Genomic DNA, 24053 nt, shown 5'->3' with positions numbered 1-24053 from the left:
AAATAAAATCTCAAACAATTAATGTATAAGTTTTTCTCTTTTGATGTTTCAAGACACTAATAAGACTATTAATGATTTTATTTTCATTGAAGGAATCAGGATATTTAAAGTTCTGTAAGTCACGTGTAGAAAGCACAGGCTTTCTATTTGTGGCTTATGTAATTTGAATCTACGCAGGTTTATATTATGATCTTTTTGTGAAGAAAACATCAACCAGCTTTAATTAATTTGTTTTACACTGTTGATATATAAAATATCTAATGTTGTTAATTTTTATAGGAAATTTTTTAAACTTATAGACACGAATGTATGTGTGAATGTGGACTGAACATAGGTAGAGAGCATAGTTAAGTGTGAGGAATTTTTTTTTTTGTGATTTTGGAGGAATGAGTTGTAGTGTGTGTGTAAACTGTTTGCCTCTGTCAGTGCAGTGTTTGTGTTATTTTGGTTTTGGTGTGGGGAGTTCTTTTTCTTGATGTAAATGAAGTCTGTGAAGATTGTGTGCTGAATCTATATTTTAATGATTATTTTTAAACATGATTCACAGAGATGAGACATATGTTAACACAGTGATATCAAATGGCATATTTTAGTGGAGCTTGGTGTGGTAGGTTTCCATTTGTAATGAAAAAAATAAAGCAAAACTGGAAAAGTCTTGTAAGTTTTCCAAACTAGTTTCAGCTCTATAAAAAGCATCTGTATTGTTCCATTAAGATCTCAGGATAGCAAAGATTAATGATTTGTGCTGAGTTTTACATAGAGCTTGGGTATTTTGTGTTTTGATTTTCACTTAATAAAGAAACCTCCAAACCTGGGAACTATAGTTTTTCAGAAAAAAATCTGTATTCAGAGTAAGTTCTGGTTTTGATAGGATGTTATATTTTTTCATATGTAAGAGATTGAATAATTTCTTGGAGTGCAAATTTAAAATATCATCTTAGCTATAGAGGTGAAAATTATGCCTCTGCTATCTCCTGGGAAGGCTACTTCCTCATAAAATGTACCTGAGAAGAGTTACTTTGTTAGAAAAATATTTGCTTTTCTCCTGGCAGAGACAGTTTTCTTCCATCTCATTGCTCAGTTTTCCTGCAAATATCTGTTTTGTAAGAATCTGGAGCTCCAGGAAAAGTTATTACTTTATGTAGCAGGAAGCACTACGTGTTGAAGCCTGTATAAGTGACTAATAGGAATTATGATTAATTTCTTCCTGAGAAAATTACTACTGTAAATGGTATCTGGCTGGTGTTTCTGGAATGAACCAGAATAATCTAGAGTTGCTAATGGTCAATACCCTTGAAAGACTGAGCAACTATTTTATTTAAAAAAAAATCTGATTAATGATTTTAAGCTTACTTATAAACAAGATTTTTTTTCTTACTGGGATTGTTGTCTTACCTGGAGTTCTTATTGTGCCTTGGACAATAGGATTTTTGTCCTTGTTTAGTTCACTGCGACACTGTTGTTGTATGACTTGAGATTTCTGAAGGGGTTTTTTTAGTAATTACGAGGTTATGTTGTTTTTTAAAGATTATTTCTTCCTTTATGTATAATCTGTCAAGATGATGCTAAATCTGTACTTTCGTCATTAAGACAAATTTACCATGACACAGACGAGATTTAATAAAAATCTATGTTGTGGTGATGAACTAACTGAAGAGGTTCAGAATAAATTTTGATAAAATTAAACAGTACTGAAATAGGCCAATTCTGTAAAGCCAAGTAACAACCATTTCTGTAATTGCTATTTCTAACTATTGATTAAAACTTATAGAAGCTGATTGACTTGTGTTGCTATGGTTTCTTGAAAGCTACATACACTAATTGATGTAATCAAATACAGAGAAAGAGATTTTGTGTTTTCAAAACTGTGTTTAAAAGCAGTTAACTGATTAGATAAAGGCAGTTCACTGCTTGTCTTGTCCTTCAGAATGCAGTCAGAGGATTCAATGTTTCTGTGTATTAGCAAATAAGAAAGCCTATAGTTTTTAAAAAACTACTGCTGTGTTTTAAGCCCTAAGTTTCTCTATGGAATTCCTAGTACCTTTGAAGAAAAATATAGCAAACTTGCAATTCTTATAGTCCCATAGTGGCTATGGATTTCTCCATCCGTACTGCTGACTGTTGCATTGAGCACTTCCAGATGTGGATTATTATTTTCTTTAAGGAATTCTTTATTCTTGTGGAAAATCGTGAGGAATTCACCCTGTTCCAAACAACAGAAAACTGTGCCAGGTACCTCTGTTGTCAAATCTTCATGGAAATTTAACTTTTAAGCAACTGCTTTAGCAGATTCAGTCTGAGGTGTTGAACTTCACCAGAACCTGTTTGTATACCAGAAAATAGTATGTTAATTTGTACTCCAGTTTCATCACAGATTTGTATATTTTTCTGCTTGACCTGCTCATCAGTGTATACTTGTAGCTGACAGTGATCTAAACTCTACTAATTGTTTGAGATGAGAAAAACTTTCCCGTGGAGAGGTTCGCCATAAATGTTTACTGCAGAAAGGAAGGAGAGGCTTCTCAAACCTTGTGCTGATGTGGGTTGGTTTTGGAGGTGCACTATTGATCTCTTGTTCACCTTTCCTGGTTTATGTTCCTTTTTATTTACTTTCAGCCAAAATTGCATTCCATAAATCATGGCACTGCATATTGTGGCAGAGATACTATAAAGGTCTTACTGCTTCTTCTGGATGAAGAAGCTGTCCATCCTCCTACACAGAACAAAGCAGATCTCTTATATGACAATGAAAGCTTAAATTTGTTTGGAATCACCTCTGTTTTAACACTCTTCAGGTGAGTATTAAAAGGTTTTTTGTGTTTGTGTTGTGCTAGTTTGTTTGGCTTCTTTTAAAGATCTAATACTGACTGTCTAACAAATTATCAATGTTACTTATACAAGGCTAATGACCAAAGTACAGTCTGCTGTGAGATGAGGTGTAAAGGGAAAGCATTTTTAGAACAGTCTTGAGTTTTCAAAAATTCTGCTGCTTCATTTGCATTTTCTCTATCTTCAAGATACTTTTGTAACATGGATTTTTTGAGCTGGTACATTTCTGGGCTGCACAAACCCCATGAAGGAATATCCTTTGCAACAAACATTCCAAATACTCATCTCTTGAGTTTGAATGCCCCAGACCAAATATGGTCTGTCCAGTGACAAATTAGATTAATATTCAATTTGAAGATACCTCCTTTGTGTAAGTATGACACATGAGAGTTTTGGGTAATAAAATGTTTTATTTCTGCATAGTAATTTTACAGAAACTGTTTTAAACAGTTAAATAGTTTTTCATATCTTGTTCCACCAATCATGTACAATTGTGCAATGGATGACTGAAACAAATTCACATACATAAAGTTTTATTAGTAGGGTCTGTATCTGATTCTTTTTTTTGGAGAAGAATGAAATCGAAAGAAGAAGGAGAGGAGAGCTGGCAACTCTTCCTGGTGGCCAGCTGAGAAGTACAGCAGCCAGGGTTTCCATGCAAAATTCCTTTGCACTACAGTGGCTGGTTCCCCAATAGTGATTTTGCCCAGGGTAACTACATTGTTGTCATAAGGACCTGCTCAAACTCCTTATTGGTTGTCCCTGCTTTTGTTGTCATTAGTAGTGATTTGAGCATCTGTTTAACAGGGCAGCGGCTGAATGGCCAGTTGGTTATTAAGCTCTGTCAATGCACATTTTTGGGTTCCCTGACATAGAAGAGGTAGAATGAAAAAGGTAGGAAAAGTTAGGACTGCTGATGGCAGTCATTTTTCGTTTGAGCTTAGCATAACAGCCCTATCAGAGTATGCAAGGCTGTGAGAATAACAGCAAGGAAAAACAGTGATAGGTCCTAAACTGGAAGATGGAGTATCCTAAAAGTTGAAGAATTTAAGGGTTCCATTAGATTTATTTTTTGATCTCTTTTATGAAACTGAAGGAGGAAGCATATTCTAATAAAACTTTAAAAGAAATTTTTACTATTTAGAATTCTAAATAAACCTATAATAATTTTTAATATAAAGGGCAGTTTGTAACAACATACTACGGAATATTCTTTTCACTTCTAAAATACCTGTGGTTAGCTGTAGCTATACATTCATATTTAATTATAGAATAAGCTTAAAATAACCCTGATTTCAGTCTTTTTTTTCCGTTTCTTCAGGTTCAGGTTAATGAATTCTTCTGAAATAAACACTGCTATACAGAGCTAGAATATTTTTTAAGCAACTCTCTAAATTAAAATAACTTTAACTCATTTATTTAGGCTTTAAACCATTTATTTGTGAAGAAGAGTGCCCACTGAGTGCTTTAGTTTCACTTACCTCACTTGATTTTTCAGTTGAATTAATTTTTTTGAATTTTCCCCCAAAGGATAAGACATCTGTTTCATTTACAATCTTTGTGGTGTAGGTGCAAGGAGGTACTGCTGTATGGGAATTTATATCATAGTCTAGACAATTCTTATGTTTTCCTTAGTAGTTCGTTGTGGTTAATTTAGATTTTATGTTCCAATGTATAATTTTTAAAAAATATTTATCTATGTGTTTCAATTTAAAAATACAATTATAGGATTAATTTCAAAGTATTGAATTATGGTCCTAAATAATTATATTATTAATAAAAAACTGAATGAAGCTTGCAAACAAACACCTATTCTCAATTTTTGTGAAATCTTTGTGTTCTTTATTTATCTGGCAACTGTCAGGTTCCACTTGCTTTTTGAATGCCCTTCAATACATCACTGAATGTATTGCGTGAGGTGTCACTGATTTGTGTCTGTGCAGCCCCTACAGTACATGTTATTTGTTAATGCATATGTATCGAGTAATTGATCAAGAGTGTTCACAGCTTTTTTGTCAAGCTTTTATTGGAACATTTTAATGTATCTGTGGAAGTATTTTTGGTAGTAGACATCACCACAGTTTTCAGATTCTTTTTGCTAATCTGAGTTAGTGTATCAGATGTTTGGTCACCTCATATGATACTTTTTGGTTTGTTTTTTTTGATCACATAGTAGTTATTGTCTTGAGGTTTTTCACAGTGAGTTTTTATTTTTGTTTCTAGAGATTTCATTACTCAAGAATCCCAGAATACATTTAACATTTGTGAGTAGTTTTGTCTGGGCTCTGGCTGGAGAGAGCTCTGTTAGTTTGCAGGTGAAGAGTGAGATTAAATGAGAGCATCTTTTTTCTCAGAATGTCAGCATTTTAGGAAGTTTTAATAAGCTTATAGATTAATTGAGTAGATTTGTCTCTCTGCACTGAAACCCTGAAAAAAGCTACAGCTGAGAAGCATATATTCTGTTGTTTAATATTTTGCTGCCTTTAATTAAAAATATTTTTATTGTAATTTGGAAAATTAATGCTTATTTGGAAACTGAAAATATAAGCCCTGCAATGCATCCCTTTTTTTTAGAACATCCTAAACCAAACTGAAGTTTTTCTTACTTAATCTACCCTTTAGTATATCCATCAAATATTCTCCTTCTGTAAGCACCTCATTCCAATCTGTTGGAATTATTCTTCTTAGCTATCATTATAGAAGTTCAAATAAAATTCTCGTGCTATTTATTTCCCTTTTGAAGCTGTGTGAAAGGCAGAAGTGCTATTTTTACCATAGTATTTTAAATTGGGTTTTTTAAGCAGATATAAGAATGTAATCATGATATTGAAATGAAAGTAAGGTAATTCTGATGTAATTAATTATTTGTTTCAAAGTTAAGTTTTATATAATCATGGATTAAATATTTTCATAACTGTTTGCAATAAAGGTTCTTTTTTTCTGGTTTTTGCAAGTTCAACAGGTATTCAGCATTTGAGGCAACTTCTTGTTTACTGCTGGTTTTTGTATCCTTCCCATCATCTTTCTGTCCTGCTAGTGTAAAAGCCAGTAATTATTTCATGCTCATTTATTTTCTTGCTTTTTTAAAATTTTTCTTTACTTTGAGGAATATTCATGTTGATGTGGTATACTAAACAAACAATCTCTTGGAAACCCAGTTCTGTGGGCACTGACAAGAAACTAAGCTATCTATGCACTAAAAAGCAGTGATTTAATTGGTTGTTTGTCTTGAGGAAACATCAGTTGTCAGAAAAAATGGGATGCTGAGAATTTTGTCATGGGTTGCAAAGAAGATTCATGAACCAGAACAATAGCACAGACATGAGTATGATGAAGCTACATCTACTGACAATTAAAACGGCAGAACCATTGCAAGGCAGTACAGAAAGTCTTCACCACAGACAACTATAAATAAATAAAACAAACTTTATTTAGGAAAAAATGGATAAAATTAGCTAAATAAATAAAGAATGAGTAATTGTTGGAAAACTTGTCCTTATATGCACACTAGTTTGCCATGAGCTTAAACAGAAAAGTGATTATTTACAAATGCACAGATTTGTTCTTATTTCAAGACCAAAAAATCCACCTTTATATGCGTCAAGATTTTTTTGCATTAGATATGCATCAAATATTTTCATTGATGGATGTAACTATTTATATACTGCAATGAAAAAACATGAGAATGTTTTGTCTCTTTCTGTTGAAAAGTCTGTAAATATAAGGAAAATTATATGGAATATCAACCAGATGCTATTGAAGGGTGTGTAAGTAGAATGGTGGCTTGGAAACTCATCACCAGCATGACAAATAATAATACTGTGGCTGCAGAGCTGCAATATTGTCAACATACTGCAAAATGGTATCAGAAATTAGAACTGTAGGTTTGGTTTCATTATGCTCTCCAGGTGTCAGAATACATGTGGTTACTTAGGAAGGTAGATAAGATACTTGCCTTCCTGTTTCTGAGGAACTTGGTAGGGTAACAATTTTTCTTAACTAATTGCTTACATGTTGTAAATACTTCTTATTTCATTTTAATATAGATCTCCAGCACAACCCAGTGGATCTTCTCCAAAACCCCTTAGACAACGTGTTCAGAAATCTATGGAGCAAAAAGTAATTAAGGTACTGTATAGAAATTGCTATGCAACTGAAATAAGAGTGATAAAATGAAAATAACAGTGTTAAAGTACTCAAATACCTGGCTGAAATGCATTCCACAGCTAAAGAAATATAATGGTGATTACCTTGTGGTAATTGGCCCAACTTGAACATATTGTAATATGAATGGAAATATCTAAAACTCCAGAAGAGAAAGGCTTTAAACATAAAAGCATTTCCTAATGAAGATTTCTTAATGAAGATATACTGGGTTACTCTTTACCTCTTCATTTACCCATCTGTGTATTTCAGGACCATAGAAATAAAACAAGCTATCTTAAAACAGAGATAAAACTCAACACAGACACCTGATTTCAGTTCTGACAATACGGGCATTGTAAAAGTGTTCTAATGATTTCTCCATTGCCTTTTTTCGTTTGCTGCTTTTTATTTGTGCCAATCTGAGGACATTTCTATAACATTACTTTGAGAACAATAAAATAAAGATGCTAATTTTTGCTGTTTTGTAGATGAAATGGAACATTACAAGAATATATTGCTATTGTGAGTGGCACTATTTGAAAGAACAACTTCAATGTTTGCAAAAATTGCAGTCTTCCAGTGTGGTGCATTTTACATAATCTTTTTTCCTCAAAATTGCCAAACTTGCATGTTGTGACTATGCAGGAGGCAGAGCTTGTCTTCCACATTATTTCAATGGAGAGTGAAATAGAAGTAGTGACATAATATTTTTTTACAAACTGACGATGTGTTACAGCACAAGCCTAATTAGTATATTAAGGGGTGTTTTAAGCCATCAGAATTAGTTCCAGAACAGTGTAAAACATCTTTCTGTCACTAGACATGAGGTAAACTTGATCACAATAGTACATGTCTAAGAAGTAGAAAGACTTTAAAATTAATTAGAACAAAAAGCATTGTTGGTATTTCCAGCATTCATTTTAAATATGCTCCAACTCCATTCTGAGTGCTTTTTTTGGGATTGGTTGGATGGTGGGCATTTTGGACACATACACTAATTATAGTGAAATTTAGTTTAAACCCCACAGGCAAATTAGGAAATTTTGATGTTGATAAAGAACTTGTTTATATTAATTTTATATAAACAATAAATTTAAATTACATTTCACTTATCAAATGGCAAAAATGTGTTGTTAGCATAAAATGTTGAAATAAATAATTTTCTTATCTAAATAGAGGCTTTGTAATTGGATGCATGAATAGCTGTGTTCAATATCAAAGTGCAAAAATTGTAGTCTAAAAGTACTTGTTGCATTTGAGACATTTGCTGGAAACACAAGGTTTTTAACAGAAGCAATCAAAAATGTGAGTCTAGAGACTGATTCATATTATTAACCTATTTTTACTTTTTTGGAAAAAATTTTGTTAATTTAAAATTACCAGATTAGCTTGTCTGATCTCTGTGGAAATAGTTCTTTCAGAGTTCTCTGAATACTTGAGTGAGTTCTACTTCAGGAGCAGCAATTGCTTGCGAAAGTTCATCATGACAGTCTTCTGCTCTGCTTTAGTGGTGCCTGACTTTGATAAGGGTTCTGTGACTCTTATCATTGTTAATTCAATACTTGTCCTAGTCTTCCTTTACTGTGATTGATGAAATAGAAAGTACCTGTAGCAAAATAGAAGGAAACATCTGGTTTTATCCAATAATTTTTGAGATCTTTCAGTCAACTTATAGAACTGATTTTGATAGTCACCAGATGCCTAATATAATTGATGAAGACTATATTGAAATATAAATTACCTTTTGTCTTATGAAAGCCAAAACTCAAAGAGAACAAGTAACAGGTCTAAAGTCTGTGCTTCACACTCTTAGACTTTCTTTGGCATTTTAGAAGATTGTAAAGGTTGCTTAGTGTTATCTTTTCTATATTAAACCTGTGATGGTGAATTCTCTTCTCCTACTTTAGCAATGTAGAATGGTCCTGTGGTGTAATGAAGAGCACTCCTGACTCAGAATCCCAAGGACCTGAGCTCGAGTCTCATTGGGACCATCCCCTGGCAGTTCAATGTCTCCCTGCCATCCCATCACATCACATCTCGGATGCTCAGCAGGGTCAGCCCTGGTTAGTACTGGGTACTGTGACAGTCCCGAGGACTTCACTGTCACTGTCCAAGCTCGCTCGGCCGTGGCAGATGAACCTCAGGATTTAAATGGTGGGGCCAGTTCTAAAAAATCCACTGCATAGGCTGGAAGGGCACACCAACGTGGAGAGAGCCCTTCCCAAATCTTCATTCGCGAAGTCTGGCCATATATACTTACACACTTTAGCAATGTGGCTGGTAACATGATTAACATGTTGAACTGTATAGCTGCTTGGGGCTGTGCAGCTTATATCTTAGAGAAACATTGAGGCTGCTCAACTGCCTCAAGTAATCACAATCTGTCTTCTTTATGGCTTTCTTCCACTGCATGCTATTGGACCAGTGAGACCACGTACAGCATGGAACTGAGGCCAAATGTCTCAAGATGTTTTTCCATTTAAAAAAGGGAAAATAAAAATCATGCAGGTCAGAGTGTAAATATTCCTCAGTTATGTATCAGCATAGGTCCTCTTACCCAAGATAAGATGTCTGAGTGTTTCATATTGTTTGAAATTCTCTTTTTTTATGTATTGGCTAAACATTGCCATCTAATCTATACTATATTCCTGTGAATTATGGAATTATTTTTCTGGTATTCCTACGCTCACCTTAGTTTTGCTTCTCCTTCCAGTCAGCTAAAATGGCTGTTGCCAAACAATTAATGACTTTTGTAACTAAAATTCAGATAGTTCTCTGCCATTCATATTTGATATCCATCCTTTCACATAAAATCCTGCTTTCTTTCTTGAAAAGTTGATTTTTCATTTTGTCTCTTTCTGGATTTTTTCTTTCTACCTTTCTAACTATTTCTACACTTTCTTTTGCATGTTTCTACTCCTTCCCTTTTATACATAGACACTTTTAGGTCCCTGTCTTTCACTTCTTTTCTCTTTCTGTACCTTCTTTTTGGCTGAATATATCTACAAACAAAAGTTCAGCTATCAAAGTTCACAGAAGTATAACTGACCTAAGTGTCCTTTGTGTCAAAACTGACACCTTTTGTTAATTCTGTACCATCTTGTGGATACCCAGCTCTTGATCTTGAGGTGGTATGTCTGTTTTTCCTGGTATATTTAACTGAAGATGGTATTGTACATGGTGTATTTCCACTCCATGACACTGCTGGAATATGTTTTTCTGTATCTCTACTCAACTGTAATTTATTAAATGCTGATGTTACTTTTTGGTGCTGCTGTGCTGTGCGTTTTTGGTGCTGCTGTATATTTTTCTTGGACTTTATAGTTGCAGCTTTGGCTCACTTTTCTTCCCTAAGATTACCACACAAATAGTTATAATCAAAGTGATTAGATATTAGATGCCATTCTATTCTTTGCATCTCAGTCTGTTCCTTTATGTTGTGGTACAAAGAAACTACTTGTTTGAACCCGTCCAAATTCATTGATTAATTCTGATTTGCTACTTTGAGGTAAACGTTCTTGCTTACATTCAGCCTGCAATACCAGTCTTGATTGTTCATTTGTTAATTTTCGGATGAGCCCTTTTACTTGTCTTTTATACTGTTTCTTGTGGCTGAAGAGATTTCTTATAGTGATCTGCAGAACTCATTATAGTCCTTTAAACCCTTTTTCTGTACCTTTAAATCAAACTCTCCCCAAACCTTAGTAGTACATTGTGTTGAGATGGAGGCCCATTACAATGACTAATTTCAGTTCCTTTCTCTGTGAATCCATATATTTCTTGTCTTGGATTGTATCGTCTCTTGGTAGAAATAAATTTTGTTCTGTCCTTGCTGTACAGCACATAGCACAAAGAATTCCTTGTCTGTGACCGTAGATCTCAAGTTCTGTAGCAATATTTACCACCTTCATGCACCACGGATCAGTCTTCATTATTATTCCATGCAGCCATCTTGAAATGTGTACAGGTTGCTTGTAAAATTCAGAGTTATAAATTTTGTTATGCAAAGTGCACTCAGGTTAGCAATTGATTCAGAAGAGACACCAGACAATTGATTTTTGAGTAAGACAATAGTAGTATGATGTTTCTTCTCAGTATCTGTGATTCTACAGAGAAGTTTCGATCGCTGTATGTGTGATGGTAGCTTTAGTTCCAAAAGATTGCCCTAAGGACCTTTTTACCATGCTACCTCTGGTAGGTGTTAGATGGTTAGTCTGTAATATAAATCAAGATCTCTCTTTGGAACATGTCCCGTAAAAATCTCCTTTTCTATGATATTTGAGAAGGAAAGAAAAACACAGTAGTGGCGATCACTTTGCTTGTTTGCTGAGTCGCATCTATATGTATGTGTTGAATAGAGAAATTTAGGAAAATCTAGAAAGTAAAAAGAAAAACATTTAAATAAAAAATAGTGATAAAAAATTGTTATGCCTTGTCTTTCCTTAAGAGGAAGTCATGTCTCAACTTCTGTAGAATTCTGTGGAGGAATGCAGATTGATAATATTTAGACCTAAGGTGGGTGCATCATCATGTGTATGTGTTTTAGTATCTGAAAATATGGACAGTGGATAAGATAAACATGTAGTTATGAACTAGAATTGGTGTTAAAAAAAAATAAAATCTGTGGATATTTCCATTGTGCCAAAACAAATGCCTGGCAACAGTTAGTGACAAAGAAATATTTTTATCTTTCAATCCTCATTAAATACTGGAAGAAACACAGAAAGATCGCCTAACTATAATGGCATTTATTAGGAAGCAAAGCTGTTGCTCTTACTCCTTGGGGAGAAAGAAGTCTGAGGAGCAAGCACGTTGCTTTGTTTCATTTCCTCTAGCAGAAAAAGGTAAGAATAATAATAAGCTCTGTATTCCTTTGAGAGACAATTTAGTTTCAAGTTTATCTGTTGTTTAGAGTGAAGTGTCTTCTGGTGAATGGTACTTTGTAGAAGGAGACTTTCATCCAGAAAAGTCTGTAGAACATCTATTGAGTTATGTCTCTTGTCAGCTGTCCTTATCACTCCTTTCTGCTTTACAGAAAGCTTAAGTGGACAGGGGAGAATTGATTTCTATGAAAAGGCATCCAGCCTTATGTCTGCTTCTTTGAGTCATACTTCTGTTTTACGAAATGTGTAAATACTCCACATTTGTTGATTTCAATGGGGTTATTATGTCCTTCTTGGTGGTGTGAGAGGAAGAATGGACAGACTGTTACAATAACCTTCTTTGTTTAGGTCAAAGGGCAATTTGGGACAACAAAAACATTGCATGATAAGATTTTCATCTTTCTTCTGCACTGCAAAATATGAATGAGACTTTGAAGTTGTAGGTAAAATACTATTCCTGAACTAATGGTATCAGATGAAACTGAGAACTTGAGGAGTTAAGAAGGGAAGGGCAAAAGTTGTTAGGCTGTGAGCATGCAATATATGAGAGAGTAACAGACCTTTTTTTGTAAACTTAAGGTTGTTTTGGCCTTTTGATATATTGTTTTAGAAATCCTACTGCACAGTTAACACACTTACCCTGAAACAGCTGCAAGGATTTTCAGTAGTTTGGAGTGGTTTTTTCTTCATGTAACCGGAGACAACCTTTCCTATATGAGGCACTATTTCCCTCCACTTGGGAACATAACTGGGAACATAACTTCAGTTTTAGTTCTAAAAAGAATTTGTGGCTTAAGAACTCTAACAAATCTTGGCATGCTTGAAGTTCATTGTAATTTTACTGTGTATAGAAATCCTTCCAAGAAAAAAGCTCCAGAAAGCAAAAATTCCCTGTCTGCCTTTCTCATGTGACTTCTCATGTCTCTATAAAATGACTTAATATCTAGCTTCATGCACTGCTCTTATTTTTCATTGCTTAGTTCTCTGAATGCTGTTACTTGAAAGAATTGTTTTGCCTAGTTGTGATTCCAGTACAAATAAACTATGACTTGGAAAACTGTCACGAGGAAGTTATCAAGAGTTTTTTCTTTATATAAGTATGCCCACTATAATTGTGAACAGAAAATTCATAGTAATGTAGAAAACAATCTTCCTCAGATAGTGGTCTTGTCTATTGTAGCATATTTATTTCCTAAGAGGAATACAGTTATGCAGAACACTAAAGTGACTAGTAGTTTAGCAGAGGAGAGAAGGGCAGGAAAAGGTTATGTTCAGCACAGCATCTGAAGAAAGACTTGGTATCAGTTGATAAACCACATCTATGTAGAAAATACCAGTCTTATTTCTACAAGACCCCTAAACTACTTTATTTAGAATCCAGAGCTGTGAGTTTTGAGTACTTGTGAGATCCAATAATGAGGTGATTTGAGGTTTATGTTCTCAAAACAGTAGCAGGTTATTTCGGCATAGCAAGAGGCTGGTACAATGTCATATAAAAAAAATTTATAGTTTCAGTACAATTAAAACTTGCTATTACCTGAACTATTCAGGATATTTTTTGTGTTTAAATAACATGATGCCTTGGTTTAGCAATGATACCATTTATTATTTTGTTGCTCTTCCCTTTGCTCCCTCTTTCCTTTTTCAACTTTCTCTTTCAACTTACCTTGAATGTTTTTTTTCTAAAAGGACAAGGGTAAGGGTGGAGAAAATAAAATTTCTTTTTATCTCTTTTTCTCTTCCAAATAGTACTCTCGTTGTTTGGCTAGAAAATAAAAACATGTGTTTGTTGTTACTGATGCAGGTTTTCAAATTCTATTATGCCATTCCAGTGTATAAAAACCAAATCTCAACATTCTTAGTGACTAAATATTGGCTGTACTGTCTGTATGCAGATGCTGGAAGGAGATCTTGACTAGATTATAATCTTAAATTTCAGAAATAAATAGAGCATGCACCATTAATATTTCATATAAAATGAATGTTTTATATGGGAATCTCAAACAATTGAAATTTTTCTAGTTACAAGTGAGAGAATGTCCTGCTTTATCTACTCATTAGGACTCCCAATTGACCTACTTGTGCTGAAGCACTGTCTTAAATTCTATCATACTTTCTTCCAGCTGAGCAATAGTAACAGTGAACCCTTTTTTTTTCTGAAATGCAGCAGAATTTCTTTCTTTGTGTGGGGATAACAACAACATCCCACTTGCTTGTGAGGAGAGGGGATAGTATGCATGCATTTGGGTGCAGCTACTCAATTAGCAAACTGATCTCCCAATAGTTTTTCTTTCCCAGATGTGGGTCATTGGGGTGGTGCTCTTAAAGCAATGGATTTAAAGGAATTTTATATAAAAGAGCTCTAAGAGCTTTTTTCTATTTTATTCCAGAACTTTTTAAAGCTGTTCACTGTCTTCATTATGTGTGCTTCAATCAAGTTTTAGGTTGATCTTTCTTGTAAAAAAACATTCCAGTGAAGCTCTGTTTCCTAATTTAGTACTAGACTTGTGTACTCCTTTGTGCTGCCTTCAGGCTTTTAAAATTTGCTTATTGCTACCTTGCCCAATGTTCTTTTTATCGCTGAGTATGCATTCCTAGACCGGTTAGAAAATTTGACTGCTTCAACAAATTTTGTCTTACACTCTTAATATATACCTGCTAGAATAGAATTAGCATCAACAGTCTGATTTTGTAGAGCTTCATGTACTGTTTGCAAATGACTAATTGGTTTGTGATGCAATATAGAGTGAAGTTTTGAGGCATATTTTTCAAAGTTCAGTGAAATTGAAACTCAGAAGGGCTTATACTGCAAGGTTTTCAGCATATGAGCCTGACTTCTGTCCTTTGACTCCACATATTCTATCCTTGCAAACTGAATGAGTGAAGTGTCAGAAGGGAATGGTAAAAAAAATCCTGATGTTTGTTAAAAAATAACTGGATTTATTGTTATGGAATGGCAACTCCCAGGCTTTCCTTCTCATATTTGGTGTTCTTCATGCTATATTTATTATAGACTAATCACCTTAGCACAAATTGTAGCTTATTTGCCTCTTGCAATACAAGTATGTGATAGAAATCTGTGCAAGTTATTGTTGCATAATTTTTGATGTGTATTGTTTGCTGAACAACAATTGAGAATTGAGGAACTTTTAAAGGACCAAGATGAAGTTTTTCAGAAACACATCAAATACAGGAAAATGTGTTTCATTCATATCAAAGTTACTTTAAGCCTAAAGGAAATGTAAATCTTTGTAATCTTAATATTGTAATTGTACAATAGGATGTTGGTTAAGTTTAGACTAGGCAGCTGCTCTGTTCTTCAAAACACTTTCTGAAAAGAGTATAAATTAATGACATATACACTCTACAGTCTGTATATATCAACAATGACACGTACAGCTTCCTCACAAGGTTAAGTGGAGGGGCAGGCACTGATCTCTTCTCTCTGGCAACCAGTGATAGAATGTGAGGGAATGACATGAAACTTTTCTGGAGGGTCAGGTTGGATATCAGGAAAAAATTCTTCACCTCGGTGCTGGTTAGGCACTGGAACAGGCTCCCCAGTGAAGTGGTCACAGCACCAAGGTTGACAGAGTTCATGAAGTGTTTGGACAAAAATCTCAGGCATATGGTGCAATTCATGGGGCTGTCCTGTGCAGGGCCAGGAGCTGGAATCAATGATCCTTCCAATTCAGGATATTCTATGATACTACTTAGAGTCAGTGAACTGAGGCATAGTCTTAAAGAATGCAAACCCTTGTAAATATCTATGTATATAGTCTTTTTTTGGTAAATGTTTTAAGTACAGAGCATATTAACACTTAAAAATTATTTGAATTGTTGAGGGTCAGGCTGGCTGGTTCACTCTGTTAAATCTGCTTTTCTTTCCCAGTCTGTTATCTGGCACAGATAAATTGCAGTTTGGGAATCATGGACAACGGGGAAAACTGGGTCTTTTTAACTCTTAAAGGAAATACTGGGATTTAAAGTAAAGCTATGTATGTACAGACAAATTTAATCTGAAAGAACAACTATTTTTCTGTAAATGAATGGGATATTTCTTCCAAATAGACTCAATGTGTTCACCTGGCCAAGAGCAGTATCATGAAGAGATAATTAGATTGCATCTCAGTAATAAGCTCAAGTCTGTTAGCTTATATGCATGAAAGCAGTATCTGATGAAAGTGGAATAAATTGTTACTGAATTTTGTAGATGAAGCACTTTGTGAAAGGAGGCTTCTGGGAACATTATTTTCTTCTGTCTAAATCTGAGAATTTGACTTGGAAGAAAATGATATCTCTATGGGTCAAATCTGAACTGTGAATTTTAATCATGCTTGTGTTAAGAGGGAAAGTAGACTTGCATAATGCAATCTTTTTAATCAAAAAAGTGGCTATAAATCTCTTATTTAACAAAGTACTCCTGCTCTCTAGTTATGCAGCAACATTTATTTGTAGCAATGTTTCTTGCTTGTTTTTTTTGCTGCTATTTGTACTGTAGCACCTGCTCAGCTCTGATAATTTTGAAGTCACCTGTGCTGTTGTAATAAAACTATGAACTAGAAATCCTAATATATTGTAATTATCTGCTCTGTGCCATATCTTTCAATGTAATTTGTATGATCCAGTATGGAAATGAGGGCAGATTTTGTCTTGCAGAATCTATAGTATTTATGATCAATTGTACAGAAAACACTCCAAGCTGATGTGAAGCTGTGACTTAAGTGTAAGCTGAGGAAGTTTGACCTGTAACTGCTAATCCCATTGTATATGGATATACTGAAAAAAATTATTTATTTTTTTATATTTGAAACAAATATTTTTATTTATTTGTGCCATGAGACTAGGCTCCCTGATTCCAAGACCAGGAGGTGGAGATGAGGATGCAGAACCAGATAATACAGTAGGGTTCTTCAGTACTGTAGATTTCTTGCAGCTTAGGCTACATGGGTATATTCTGACAAATGTGGAGTGAGACATTGGCATTCAACATTGAAATGGCTTTATTTTGTGAGTAAATGGGAAATCTGAAATAATACTTTATATTCCACTTTTAGGTATATGTATAGTGAAGCTTAGTTTATATTACCTATCATTACTTTTTTGTTAGGCTTTCCTCTATGTATATATTGGTTAGGGTGGAGAGACTCATGCTATGCATGGCATTTGTGAACTGACATCTCGAAGATGATCACCTGTAGAAGGATGAAAATTGACTGTAGTAGCAATGACACCTACTCCAAACAGTAGAATCTCCAGCTTATCAAAAGAAGGGGCTGGCTTAAGTCAGAAAGCCTTAAGCTGAAGCTCTAAGAGTTAATGTGTAACTTTCTGAAAGAGATGAAAAAAATTTTTTTGAATGATTCCAGGACTTTTAATAGTATAATACGAGTATTCTTGAAAGTCCTTAACTTTGTAAATGAATCAATTTTTTTTCAGTGTGAACATACTCATTTTCTGATATTTTATGTGAAAAGAATGGGAAAGCTTATTATTTTACTAATCTTGCAGATGTTGTCTTTTACTTTTGTAAATAATTAAAGCTAATAGGAGATTGCTATTTGCAGATGAAGCAATCTTCAATTAAATCCCAGTTTGCATGTACATATAAAAAGGATTTGAGTGAAATGAGTGGCCAGCATTCCCTTGAAATTCCAACCTGCAAACATCCTGCACCAAAGCCACTTTTAAAAGCTGGATATGGCACAGGTAAGCTGTGGTAGGAGTAAATAAGTAAATGTGATAGCTAATATTTCAAATGTTATCCAAAAAGCTTTCAGTAGAACTCAAGCATAGCTATCTGCATGAAAAATAGAGAAATGTCTAATGCTATGATTGGTTAAATCTCTTTACATTAAAATTGTAATGCTAATGCTTTGAAAATATGAATGTTTGAAAAAATTGTGTCGGTGCTCTCTTGAGGTAGACAAATATTATATGTTACATATATATAAAGTTTGTTCATATATTACAAAAGTAGGCTAAGTGAAATTTGTATTTTTGGCATTGAAAGAGGAGAAAATTTGTTTTACTCCACTACAAATTATATCATACATAAAATTTCTACACCCTTTAAGCCTCTTTTCCAGTATTTTAAAGTTATAAATCCATTTCCCCAAGTTAGTTGCTATTATGTGTTTTTGAGCAATGTCATTTTAAATTGGCATTATGAACACACATCAAATGTAATTGCAATGGCCAGCATAGCTTTGTTTTATTGATTGCACATTAGTTTTGATTAAAAAAATACATGGCAGTCTTGACAGAAAAAGGATATATATTCCCAGGTAACTTTTTATTTCTTCACATTTTTTTTTTTATATTCTTACATGACAGAAGGTACAAATTCATGTCTTGATGTACCAGTGCTTGGAACCATTTCTGAAAGTCTTCACCAGACTAGAAGTTATACAGAAATGGGAAAGCTGAGTTGTCAGCCAAGGAACAAGAACTCCAAGAATGAACAGATGGATCTGAATAATGACAAAATAATCTGTGACAAGGAAAGTGAACCATCTTTGCAAAAAAATGCTAAAAGACTCAAGACTTCAAACAACTCTCAGAAGGAACTGGACAGCAAATTTGGTGGAAAAAGAAAACAGACCAAAACTTCAAGTAAGAATAAGTTGATTGCTGGTCAGGCAAAATTAACTCAATTTTTTAGAATGTAGGTTTTTGTTTTGCCATACATGGTACATTGACAGGTGTAACATTTTTCAGAAAAAGGGTGGAATTAATTAATTTCTTCCTTTCCTACTCATATATTTGAAAGTAGCTTGTGTGTAATATTAGACAACTTATTACAAGTCTTGATTATGCTGAAGTCTTTTATTTTATAATAGGAATACATTGTTAGTCATTACAGTATGTTCTTTTTGCTAATGAATTATGCATCCCTCTACAATGCAATGGGAAAGTATTTTTTCGATGTGTATGTATAGCCACACTGAAACATACTAACTTCAAATCACATTAAATTCTGAATAAAATGTTTAATCTTCTAAGACAGTGGTGCAGATCAGTAGTTTTCATGCTTGCCAACAAGGTCGATAGACTCTTCCCAGCATACACCTGAGGACTACAGCAGAAAATAGAAAAGAAGGTTAAATTTTCAAAGAATAAAATTCTTGTGGCCTTTGGAAATATTAATTTACCAAGTGCTCCCTCCCCTGTGCACCAAATCACAACAGACATGGAGTTTCTAAATGAACCTTTATCAAATTGCTTTATGACATTGCAATATATTTTACCAGAATGAAATTATTTGTTATGTAAAATAAAATATATTTACTTTCAAAGTCTCTTCTTCCTATAGGGAATTTAGCTGAATTTTCTTCATCTGTCGTCTCTCTTTCCTGTATTGACTCAATATTTCGAATTTCAGTATCAGCTGGAAAAGCCATGGCTCCCTTCAGTGCAAGATAAGGTAGTTGTTTTCTACCTAAGTTGATTGGCCTAACACGATTTAAGAAATCGTGCCCGAAACCTGTGTCCTGTTTTGAGGGAAAACAAGAGTAGTGGTTTATCTGTATTTAAAGTCAGTTGTGTTCGCATTTTATACTTTATACTTTGCAGTTCAACTATTTTATGTTTCAAGATCATGTTAAAGATAATGACCTGCATTACATCTTTGGCCAAAATGGTTTAATGGTAAAGAACATAATGAAAAATGAGCCTCATGTTTGGTGAAGTTAAAAACCTGTTGCTGCATATAGACACATGCTGAATCAAACATAAATATAGGCTTTGGCTGCATACAGTCCTGAAAAAATCAGATTAATTTGACTGTCCAAGTTACACATTTAAAATCTTGGAAATAGATATTTACAGTTGAAAATTTTTTCTTGACTATAGTCTGTTAAACTGTTAAACTGATATTGTTGTATATTTACCAGATTATTGTTTTGAAATATTGATTTGAATTATTGCTTAGAACTATTTTTAAAGGAGTATAAATAAATTTCCATTTTATATTGAAGCCAAAACTTAAAACTGAACTCACCAAAAGCTTCATGTTTTCATCATTCTTTTCATTGAAAAAAATGCTGTCTTCAGTCTTGTAATGCTTCAGCAAAGGTATAGCTCCTCTGTTCATAATTTTATCTCTGTTTCGAAGAGTTTTTCCAAGATTTAATGTGGTTAGCAACATATTTTCATCTTCTACCTCTTGCAGAGATTTTGAAACTGAAGGTAGAAAACCTTGAGAAAAAAGATAGAGAGAGAGAATTAGCATGAATGATGAGATACACATTTTTAGTTATTTAACACTTGCATGGAAGTTCAGCAGTTCTCAAATTTTAAGAAAGCTTTTCCAGTTGTAAACTAATATGTTCTCCATTTGTGTCCACTTTATATATTTTACAGGTTGAATGGAAACTACTTCAATGGGTGATGAGTTCACCCTTTTAAAATGACTCATATTAACACGTAATCTTTTTTATAATCCTTCTAATCCTGTCTGTTGTTTAGAACGAAACCATTTCTTTATCATGGAGAATTTGTTTCTTTGTGTGTTTTCAGAACAGCGCAGATTAGTTCTTTTGGATGGAGCAGTATAACAAAGGTCACAGAAAATGTGATGTCCATGTGTGTTGTTTTAAAGCTTTACATCCAGTTAAGACAATATAAGAAAAGGAACTAATCTACTCAAGTAAGGAAGACTGTTGTAAAAGTGCGATCTATCATAGCTTTTGATCAAAACTTCATTCCCTAAGGAGCTGAAAATCTTGAAATTTAATGATAGCATAAACTCCTACAGTGTTAGACCTGAAATAATTATTTTGTGTTTTGATGTCCCTTATTTCAGGTTGCATTATTCTGAGTTAATTTCTAGAAATATTTATTAATACCTAAATAACTTTGTCTGCATTTCCTTACTGAAAGTGGACCTTTCTCAGCTACAAATATAAAATAGTCAATACTTGATTGCTTGCTAAGAACATAGAAAGAAAAGTAAACTTCACTTTTTCATTTAAAAAATCTGAAATGTATCTATTACCTTGTGGAGGGAAATATAGAAGTTTCCATATAGCGTTGCTGGGGGTGGTTGTTGGTTTTTTTTTTCCTTATCTGGAAAGCAAATGGGGACAGCTGAAATTTAGCTAATCTCTTAATGCCAGTGCTACTGACCACCTCTTCAGTGGCTGTGTGCCTCTTGACTAGTAATCTATATTTGTTTCATCATTTAGCTTAGTTCAGGGAACAAAACATCCTGCTATTCAAGGCAAACCCCTAGGAAATTGAGCACTGGTCACTGGTAACTTCCTGGAGAAGTGTCTACCTTGCCAAAGTTACTTGATAGGAAGTTTCATGACAAAATACGTCTTACGGTACAAAGCAGATTTTGACTAAGAAACATTTTTGGTGTACCAACTTTTCTCCACATGAGGAAAGTGCATTTAATCCTGTCCAGGCAGAGCATCTGACTCTGTGTTGGACAGTTGGCATTTTTCTAGCTCAACCCAAGACAGGTGGTTTTGGTCAATTAGTCAAAGATTGTCTCTGCCTCTCTATGGGGTAGGTCTCCTCAGATTCTTCCCCTGCTCCAGCACGGAGTCCATCCCATGGAAGACAGTCTTCCACAAACTTCCCCTTCCCGTGTGTGGGGTGATGGTCCCTGATAAGCCCTGATGGGTTGAGGGAGACGCCTCAGCCCCCTGGAGGGATGCTCCAAGCAGAGGACAAAGGCTTTCAAACTGATAAGATTAACATAGGGTGGAGTGTTGTTTAAGGAATGACGTGGCCTCCTTTGCAATATCTTCAGTAACCACTCTAGAAGCCACCTCGCCTCAGGCGTCTGCATCACCCCCCCAATAGATTGACTATTAGTCACAAAACCACATGAAAGAAAAAAAGGTATAAAAGCGTGGAGTTTAAACTCCAGCAGAGAGGGAGAAATGCCAGTGTCTCTGTGAGGGTAACTACTGCAGCTTATCCTGTCTCCTCCTACCTCCTGGAACAATGTAGGGGTGAGAAGACCATATGCATTCTATTTTTCTATACTTCACTTTCTTTACTTTACTTTCTTACAAAGCTTATTCCTTTATACATTCTATCTTACATCTTATGCTACCAGATACTTTGATTCTTCCTTTATAAGCATATCCTTTACTGACTGTTTTGCTGCCTTAATACTCATAACAGTAACTTGCTTTACACTTTGCTGCTTAATATTGGTTATTGCTTTTTGCTATTCTTACTTTATAAGACCAGCTCTGTTTTGCAACTACAGTGACTTGCTTTACTTTCAATGTGCAGTTTCTTTTACAACATGGGTGTTGATAAAAAGCAGCTCTGTTCTTTCTTTTTGTTTTGTGTTACAGAGAGAGTGGTGTGCAAGATATTTTATTGTCCTATGTTATTGAGAGAGTGTCTAGATAAGTGTTTTAGGTGGCCGTGTTTTTAGTTAGTAGTTCTTTATTGCTAGTTTCTCTCTGTTGTGAAACTGGAATACATTGCTGTATTGTAACTTGAGTTTAGTGTGTTTGTCTCTGTAAAATGTGTTTTGTGCTGGTTTCTTTTGGGGTCTTTTATTATCAATTAAATACAATCTTGCAGCTGAACGTTATCACCAGCAAAGCGGAACCCACAATTACTGTCACATACTTGTATGAATAAATGTTATTTCGGGAGCGGTTGTGGGAAAAGTTCTTTTCTGGCTTAAGTGTGGCCTCATATTAGAGGTCATAAACCCTTCTAACCTGTGTGCTGTCCAGCAGTTCGATAGACAGTGTTGGGGACATAAGGCTCTGATTGTCTAGAAGTGCTTATTGCTAATAATTTCTCCCTGGCTTAAGTGTGGTCCTCATAGGGGAGTCAAAAATCTTTCCAGTCTGTGTTCTGTCCAGAGTCCAGCAGGCAGTGCTGGGTTCATAAAGCTTTGATTACTCCGAGGATGCTTACAGCTAATAACTTTTATTAATACAGTAAAGACTAGAAATGTTTGTATTTCTGTCTCCCTCCTCCCTTTCACGTGACACCATGGGCTGCAGTTCTTCATGAACTGCTCCACCGTGGATCCCTTCCATGAGGTGCAATCCTTTGGGAACAGACTGCTCCAATGTGGTTCCCTAGTCAGGGTCACAAGTCCTGTCAGCAAACCTGCTCTAGTGAGGGCTCCTCTCTCCGCAGACCCAAGAGGTTCTGCTCTGGCATGGGCTTCCCATGGGGTCACAGCCTCTCAGGAATCCACCTGCTCCATCCTGGGATTTTCCACAGGCTGAAGGTGGATCTCTCCTACTCTGTGGATCTCCACATGCTGCAGTGGCACAGCTGCCTCACCATGATCTTCACCATGGGCTGCAGGGGATTCTCAGATGTGGCACCTGGAGCACCTCCTCCTTTACTGACCTTGGTAACTGCAGATCTTGTTCACTAACATGTTCTCACTCCTCTCTTAAGCTGCAGTTGTGCATGGGTTGTTTTCACCTCTAAGTGTGTTATCAGAGAGACACTTCCACTGTTGCTGGTGGAGCTCGGCTTTGGACAGCAGCGAAATCTGATTTGGAGCTGGCTGGCATTGGCTTCATCGGACATGTGGGAAGCTTCCAGCAGCTTCTCACAGCTGGAGTCCCTGTAGCCCCCTGCCCCCCCACTACCAGAACCTGGCCTTGCAAACCCAAGTACAATTTCATATGTCTCTCTTTGCACTTACACTCACATTCTGTAAAAAGAGCTTGAAATGTTCTGTTTTCATGTAAAATTTTGCATTTCTGAGAGAACTCCCTAGTGCACAAAATTATTGTGGATGAGCCCCTGTCAATTTTTCTGAAACCAAGCAACATCAGGAACATCCTTAAAAGACTAATAAAGAGAATAAGAAATACTGGACCCCTTTTGTTTGCAAGCAGATGAGAGGATTTCAGCCAAGAAAAAATATAGGAAAGAGCAGGAGGTACAACTGCAATTTTGAACTTCATTTGAGTACAGAATATCTGTGAGACACTATGAAGCTGGCTATCCAATGCAAGTCTCTTAAAATTCCTGTGATTTCTACTCTTCACTATTACTCTTCATATGGTTTTGATAGTGCTGAGTTGAGTCACTTGTTTTGCACAACTAACACTAAAGCAGGAGAATTTCTTTAGAAGTTTTGTCTCTTGAAAGTTCTTGACCAATGCTACTGGAACCATTAGTGGATTAAGCTCTCTAAAGGGCAGTGAATACTATTGCAAATACACAATAATCGTAAGACTG

At 35.0% G+C, this 24053-nt stretch overlaps 2 protein-coding genes across 2 annotated transcripts in view; one reads left to right on the top strand and one right to left on the bottom strand.

The window, feature by feature from the left end:
* Positions 1-22479, top strand: part of PARPBP (PARP1 binding protein) — a 47094-nt gene extending 24615 nt beyond the window's left edge. Inside the window, exons 8-11 of the mRNA XM_071551073.1 lie at positions 2617-2795; positions 6876-6957; positions 17426-17567; positions 18195-22479. Of these exons, the coding sequence (XP_071407174.1) occupies positions 2617-2795; positions 6876-6957; positions 17426-17567; positions 18195-18529 (738 nt within the window). The 3' untranslated portion in view covers positions 18530-22479. The remainder of the gene's footprint in view (positions 1-2616; positions 2796-6875; positions 6958-17425; positions 17568-18194) is intronic.
* PMCH (pro-melanin concentrating hormone) lies at positions 19085-20109 on the bottom strand. Its single transcript, XM_071550054.1, has 2 exons — positions 19861-20109; positions 19085-19351 (listed from the first exon to the last, which is right to left on the bottom strand). Exons 1-2 carry the CDS (start codon positions 20107-20109, stop codon positions 19085-19087), a joined length of 516 nt encoding a protein of 171 aa, XP_071406155.1.
* Positions 22480-24053: the final 1574 nt, after the last annotated feature.

Source organism: Pithys albifrons, chromosome 3 (assembly GCF_047495875.1).
Source record: "Pithys albifrons albifrons isolate INPA30051 chromosome 3, PitAlb_v1, whole genome shotgun sequence".
Classification (NCBI taxonomy): domain Eukaryota; kingdom Metazoa; phylum Chordata; class Aves; order Passeriformes; family Thamnophilidae; genus Pithys; species Pithys albifrons.
Note: the sequence above shows the minus strand (reverse complement) of the source record. Positions and strands in the feature narration are given on the sequence as shown.

Coding starts and splice junctions, on each gene's coding strand:
- PMCH (XM_071550054.1), bottom strand. CDS start 20,109: ATGTGTATCTCATCATTCATGCTAATTCTCTCTCTCTATCTTTTTTCT. Junction 19,352..19,860: donor ATGAAAACATGAAGCTTTTG/GTGAGTTCAGTT, acceptor CCCTCAAAACAG/GACACAGGTTTCGGGCACGA.